Consider the following 7,075-nt stretch of genomic DNA (forward strand, 5'->3'; position numbering starts at 1 on the left):
TTATTATTTGCAAACATTTGCAAGTTGAATTGACATGAAACCAAAAACAAACGCATTCAGTATTTCAATTTACCTTTGTTTGCTTTGTAGCGTATTGAAATTTGCCATCTTTAAATAATCTTTCTCAACATGTATTTTCCCCTTGTCTTTCTAAAGCGTCAACCCTACGAAATCAACATTTACAACGTTCTTTAAACATTAAATGCTTTTAGACTTTTATAGTTGATAAACGTTGATGATTAACTGAAATCAAAGGGTTAATGCCTTGCTAATGTCCTCGTGAAGGGAAAAAACGGATGAATCTCTTTAGTACGATATTAAACTCACAAACAACAGTGTTTTAAACGTAATTTCAGGGAATTTCTATCGTCATGTTTCGGTAGTTCCCTCGCGCACACTCACCCTTCATCTCCACGGTCTTCAGTGTCTTTGACCGTGAACTGTTGGCTTTGGCATGCGGCCTGATTCCCCCCTCCTGCCTTCTGATTGGCCGCCGCTAAGCGCCGACCTCCTGGATGAACTAAGCGACTGGCTTTTGATTGGACGAGAGCGCCGAGCGGTTGTGGGCTGATGCTTTGTCTTTGCATATTCATAAGCACCATAGCGCTCCACTCCTCACCCACCGTCGGTTACTGGATGAATGTTATCTTTCCGCGACTTTATCGTCAGTCATCATTTTCATTGGACTTTGTCAGCCTTTTCCGCGTTTAAGCGACACCAAGGTTGGTTTGTATACGATTTATCTTATCAGTATTTGAAAGACGTTATTTCGATTGTCTCGTTTGCCGGCCGGCACTTCCTATAGCGATTTAAGGAGTGGTAGGAAGCGCGTAACGTTAATGCACGTTCCTGTGTGCAAGATAGATTTTAACGCAAAGATTTTAAACCACATGCAGTTTAATGTTGATAAATATTTAAGTTGTTTGTTAACAACCTGTGCCTAAATATGCGTTTGCATGAACGTAGTATGTACAGCCTTATTTTGATACCTTACAGTAATGTTAATCGATTTAGTTTTAACACATAACCTTGCACATCCCTCCTAAGCCATTTCGCCCTCTGTGTTATTTCAGGTCGCATTTTTATCCGGTTACGACCCGGTCACGGTGCAGCGAAGCGTTGATTGACGTGCGGAGGCCCCGCCCTGGCTTTAAACCCACCTGCTACTCAGCTGAACCGCACAATCCCCCAGGGCTGTTTCAACACGATTAAGACCGATTTATCATTTGGTTAAACCATCCGTTATATCTGGACCATCCTGCCCAAGCATAACCAGTTTACATAATCTCGTTCTTGCGAGCTCTCCGGGTCAACGTTTCCGAAAGACGGATCTCTACCGCAAAGATGATGCAAATAGTTGATTCTCACAACCAAAAGAACTCCCTCTTCAACGCTATGAACCGGTTTATTGGTGCCGTGAACAACATGGACCAGACGGTAATGGTGCCAAGTTTGTTGAGGGACGTCCCGCTGGAGCAGGAGGACGAGAAGGAGGTGAATTCTCCCCACAACGGAGACATGTACGGCTCCTATGTTCTCCTCAAATCGATCAGGACCGACATTGAATGGGGCGTGCTCCAAGCTGACGAAAGACGCAAGGATAAGCACGGCGTGACGACGGCGACCCTGGACGTGGCCCGCGTCGAGCCGGACGACGAGAACTTGGAGAAGCTGTTTCGTTTTCACCTAAACGGATTGCACACGGTGCTGGCGAAGCTCACCCGAAAAGCGAACACTTTGACGAATAGGTACAAGCAGGAAATCGGCATTGGAGGATGCGGGAATTGAAACGAGTTTAAAGTACACGCGCACGAGAGGGTGCCCGCCGGGATCGCAGCCAAAACCCCGTTGGCTTCTACTCATCTCTCCCCGCCCCCCCCCCCCCGGACAGGACAATTATGACTTGTAGGGCCGGTTTACAAGTACCCTCGATGTCCCCGATATTGTCTGGATATTATTGGCTTGAAGACAGACTTGTAAAATTAAAATGCGGCTTTATTTAAGAAAACACTAAAGCGAGCACTGTATAGTAAGCATTTCACACGAAGGCCCCTTAGTGTCTTTACATTACATTATATAGAGACTGTAACGTGTCGATGTAAAATCTCCAATCGTGTATGTAAAAGCACATTTTATTGCGCCAAAGTTTCGGAAATTCTATGAGACGTCGGTGCGCGGTGACGTCATAATCAATGAAATGGAATCGCATGAAGCTTCTGTTTGTCCTATAGAATGTTGACGGATTCCAGGAGATTGCGTCACAACTAGTTGTCTAACACTAATGATTGCGTTGTGTCGTGTCTTTTTTTCTAGCATGGGTCAAGAAAATAAACGTTTTGGTAATATGTGTATTGTGACACGAGTCTTTACTGCAAGTTGCGAGTGATTAATGAATCATGGGCTTGTGGGATCTTTGTTGCCAAATTTCATGCATGTCATAATCGTTGAATCAGACTGTTTGACGCTTAACAGCGTCTATAATCTCCCCTGTAAACCTTTAATAAAGTTGAAATGGTTTACAGTATGCCGACTGTATGCAATGTTGGCACATGCAACTGCTGAAGTCTGCAAAGCAGATAAGACACGATCAGTTATATTAAGACCTGGCAACATCTATAAAAGCCCAGCACCTGCAGTGCATTTTTCCCGTTTGTGCTGCTGAGTCACGCTTGAACTGCACTTAATGACTGACATCTCTAAACTGCCCACGCTAGGAGTGATACCAGAAGGCCACGGGCAGCAATGCTGTATTTTTGAGTGCCATATATTAGACATGCCTAATGTTTACCGACATCTATATGTCCATCTGACAGTTTCATGAAGCAATATGCCAAATTTAAACTGCTTATACACAATTCTCATTTAACATGGTCTTGTACAAAAGTTGATCTAAGTATAGGATTTACTTCTACCCAAAACATAAAATACAGTCGACCGCTTTGTACATTGAACGTAGGGTAGTGCATTATGGGTAGAGGTATATTGACGTTTTCATTACACAATTAATTCTGTGCTTAACCACAGCATCTCCCATTTCTACCTATTCAAAGCACAAAAGCTCATCATTTACTTCCATGGTATAAACAATTATCATATTTATCAACATTTGTTATCCAAGAGACGAACAGCAAGGTCTTGTTTTTGCTCTTTGGTCATCATCTATTGCGGTTCTTGTCAGACTACCAGACAAACTGACCTTTACTGATAGATTTATAGAACAGTGTCACCGTGACACTTTAGATAAAGCTGATTTTAGACAGATTTCAGATAGTTTGTTGATAGATAGACACTTCCAGAGTTTCCAGTCACAGTCTAAACCCTCAAGGATGATGTTTCCACATCTCCTTCCTCTCTGCACCCTAATTAGGAATGCTGGAAACTACTGTATCGGTGTTTGGTTGGGTTTGCTGATGTCGCGTTTCTCATGTACCCAGAACCGAGAAACCGTTTGTCTACAGTCTGGCTGATGTAAGACCAGCACGTGGCGTGACATGCTTAAATTTCCAAGCGGTGTGGTGGAACAGGAACGGACTGCAGGTATGACGCAACGTATCCGCTGGGTGCCAAAAGGTTTTAGTTATCAGGTGCAACCTGAAAATGCTTCGATGATGGCGGAAAAAGCACACATGTCATTTTTTCTTAAAAAAAAACAAAATCTTTTTGTGCAAGAAAGAGGCTAAGTTATAGTTTTATATTTTTCAGAATAGTTCATGTCAAAGTGTTTGGGTAGTAAACAACATTTTACATTATTCGAGTGTGTTGAAAATTGAAAATAGCCGTCTTATCGGAGTCTCTCACTTTCCCTTTCCAAAATGTCGCATCTCTTTTCTCAGTAGATGCTTGTAAGGTCTCACTTCTAATCATCTGTTGCATGCTGGGATTTCCCAGAATGATGTTGAGCCACACATTATAGTCCTCCAGTGACAATATAAGACATCATATACAAGTACAGCCACTGTTGTTAAACACAGACCGAAACAAACAACAAGCGTGTGTTTCAAATATCAGCTGCGAAGTTGTTACTATGGAAACAAGTTGACAAAACAAAATAAAGCCTTGCATAATTCGGTTAAGAAATTGATTTAAGGGAAGCATTCTGCGCTGAATTTAATAATGTGAACTCGCCAGAGAAGCTAAAGACTTAAATCCCCTCAAGAGGCTCGTGTTGAGAAGTTTGAAAACTCTCTCCAGTGTTCAAATGAAATTCGCCGGTGCGTTCCGCTTGAAAATTGCTTTCAAACACTGTGGCTATTGATTTACACCACCTGTGTCTTGAAATATTTGCGATTACCGTAAATTAGGCCTGACAAACGGACCAGTAGGTCAACTGTAATTAAAATGTATAAATGGTTTTGCCATGTTGAACTGTAAATCTTAACTGAGACTAACAACTGCACAATTAGGGCTGTGTTCTTTTTTGAAAAGGATTTCTGTTCACTTAAGTGAAAGTTCTTTCACAGAACTAAATGATCAAGTCTATCCTTCAAAACCAGATTCATTTAACAATCTGGATAGACAGATTAACATGTGAAAATACAATGTTAAAAGTTGAATCCAAAGGGTTAAAATATTGTCCTTACATGCAAAATTGACGCATTAAAAACATTAAGGCCTCCTGAAAAAGCGAAATATAATCTGGTCAGGACAGCACACAGCCTGAGGTCTGGTTTCTGTTCTCATTGTGAATTTGGTTATTGAAATAAGCATGCTGGCAGGTGCCACCTGGCGCTGATCCGAGATCAAATTGTGCTGCATACGCACGGTGTGGTTGAAAGCGGGCGGGCTGACCCAGGATCAGACCTCAAGGGCATTTTCTGCACAGCGGTGTGAAATGAGAAAGCCCTCGTTTAGCAGTCAAAGGATTCCGCGGTATTTCATCTTCAGAGCGGCACTGAATGCTGTGCCATGATTGCCTCCTTTACATTAAAATAGTCTCTCTCTCTCCCTTCCTGACAGTTTTCCCAAGCATCCTCAACAGCTTTTTGAAATCCGCCAAAATTTTAATGTCTCCATGCAATCGTTGATGATTTGCATGATGCACAGCGGAGAGAGAGAGAGAGAGAGAGAGAGAGAGAGAGAGAGAGAGAGAGAGAGAGAGAGCGAGAGAGAGAGAGAGAGAGGAGAGGATGCATAGACGACACGGCGGAGACGCAGGATTCATAATTGCTTTCTGCAGCCAGCCTGCAAAATGAGGATAGAGAGAGAGAGAGAGAGGGAGAGAGAGAGAGCTTTGAAATATCATCTCAAGAAGTCACAGGGCCATCAAAGTCAGTAGAGCTTTCAACAATTCTCGCTACTGGTCTCGCTCTCGTGTCTTGTCGGTGACACCGTGACGAGTCTTTATTCCGGTGGGCTTGTGCTCTGTCGGTAAAGCAGCTGATAAGAGCCCAGAGTGAACCGCACACCCGGGCAGGTGAAGGCCGATAAACGAGGGCTGAAGGTTATTAAGCCGTGTCGCGCACGCGCCCTTAAACTGAGAAGAGACCCAGAGCTGTCAGAATGACGAGACGTCAGGGAGTCGCTTTTAAATGACACATTTTCTTGTTTAATTTCTATAAAAAAATGAAAAAGTAGAATCTCATGTTTGTGAGCAAGGAATGGTTTTCACATAAAAATAAAAATGGTGAAAATTATTAACACGATTTTATCTTCTGTGTGGAACACACCAGTAGGTAAAACGTGGCCTGCTTTACGTGTGGCTGTCAAAAGATGTTTTTTGTTGTTAAATATTACTTTTATTTTTACCACAATTTTTATTAAAATAGAGCGATGTCCAGCTGGTGAAAAACAAAACAGTATTTTTAAAAATTCCAGCTAGCACAAGTACGTCTGTAATTCGTCTGCTAGAGATCTGTTGTCTAAAAACATTCGCTAAACATCTTAGAAAGAGCAGTTTTACATCTATTCTAAATCATAAACATCTTACAGACATCTTCTACATGTCTATATGAAATCTGACAGCAGACGTCTCCGAGACGTATTGCAGATGAGCAAACGATGTCTTGCAGATGTAAATGCAGACATCAAATAGACGTCTGCCAGATGTTTGTGTGCGATCAGGGATAAAACATTGAAACGGCATGTTTAAAGGGCTTGCACATTTAAAATGAACAACTGCGCACGCACGCTTAGAATAAAACGTGAACGTGTCTGTTACGTGAATGCTAATATGGAATGGGCAAATAAGATAGGCCTACTAAATTCCTACAGATATACAAACATAAATAAACATCTAAGTTGTTTAAAGGTGTGGGCTTGTAAATTCATTGTGCTCTTGAGCATTAGATTATTGCAGGTGAAAGACCTGCTGAAGGTTTTAAGAATCCTTACAGAAATATGGATTAATGTTATCACATAATCTGTGCACTGGTTTGATCACTTTAAACTGTGGCTTTAAATCCCAAGAAGGTCCATGAATTACCACCGTTGCATCCATAATCACACTTAACCTCATGTTGCCTGGTATTTGGGATTATGCTGCCTATACATAGAAACTTGATCCAGCGTCAGTGTCAGGAAAGACCATGTTAAGAGATAATCTGCGTTTCCCAAAAGCATTGTAACCTTGAATTGATTTTAGAACCATTGTCACCAATGGAGCTACAATCAACGTAGGCTTACAATGCTTTTGGGAAACACAGCCCAGGCTAGTATGCAGGACGTCAACTCGGCACAAGATGCAAATACCAATTCCCCGCTCTTTCTATCTCCCGCTCGCTCTCAAACTCATATCCGTCATCCTCCAATCAGCGGCCGTTCGTGCCGTCCTGGATGGCGGGGTTCTGCCCTTCATTTTCTGCGTAATTAAATTTTGATTAGCCCTTTAGCTCGGCGAGCAGGGGAACACAGCACAGCCGGATTACCTCCGCACGGTGACTCATTATCGCCGCACATACGCCCAGAGACGAAGACACACAATAACATGTGATCGTCGTATACCCCAAGGGTTTTTTTAACATTGTTTATGGGGTTTGTTTTTTCTCATCAGCAGCATAAGCGGGTCGGAGCTGAGATGAATGGTGTCGTCCTTGCTTACAAAAACATGCACACCCCCCCCTCCCCCCTCCCCCCCACT

At 42.5% G+C, this 7,075-nt stretch overlaps 1 protein-coding gene across 1 annotated transcript; it reads left to right on the top strand.

Annotated features, from left to right (window-relative positions):
- The first annotated feature begins 242 nt into the window (after positions 1-242).
- mid1ip1b (MID1 interacting protein 1b) lies at positions 243-2,351 on the top strand. The gene is made up of 2 exons (XM_057324968.1): positions 243-722; positions 1,074-2,351. Exon 2 carries the CDS (start codon positions 1,345-1,347, stop codon positions 1,786-1,788), a length of 444 nt encoding a protein of 147 aa, XP_057180951.1. The 5' UTR covers positions 243-722; positions 1,074-1,344; the 3' UTR covers positions 1,789-2,351.
- Positions 2,352-7,075: the final 4,724 nt, after the last annotated feature.

The sequence above is a fragment of the Triplophysa rosa genome, linkage group LG25 (assembly GCF_024868665.1).
Source record: "Triplophysa rosa linkage group LG25, Trosa_1v2, whole genome shotgun sequence".
NCBI classification, from domain to species: domain Eukaryota; kingdom Metazoa; phylum Chordata; class Actinopteri; order Cypriniformes; family Nemacheilidae; genus Triplophysa; species Triplophysa rosa.

Coding starts and splice junctions, on each gene's coding strand:
- mid1ip1b (XM_057324968.1), top strand. CDS start 1,345: ATGATGCAAATAGTTGATTCTCACAACCAAAAGAACTCCCTCTTCAAC.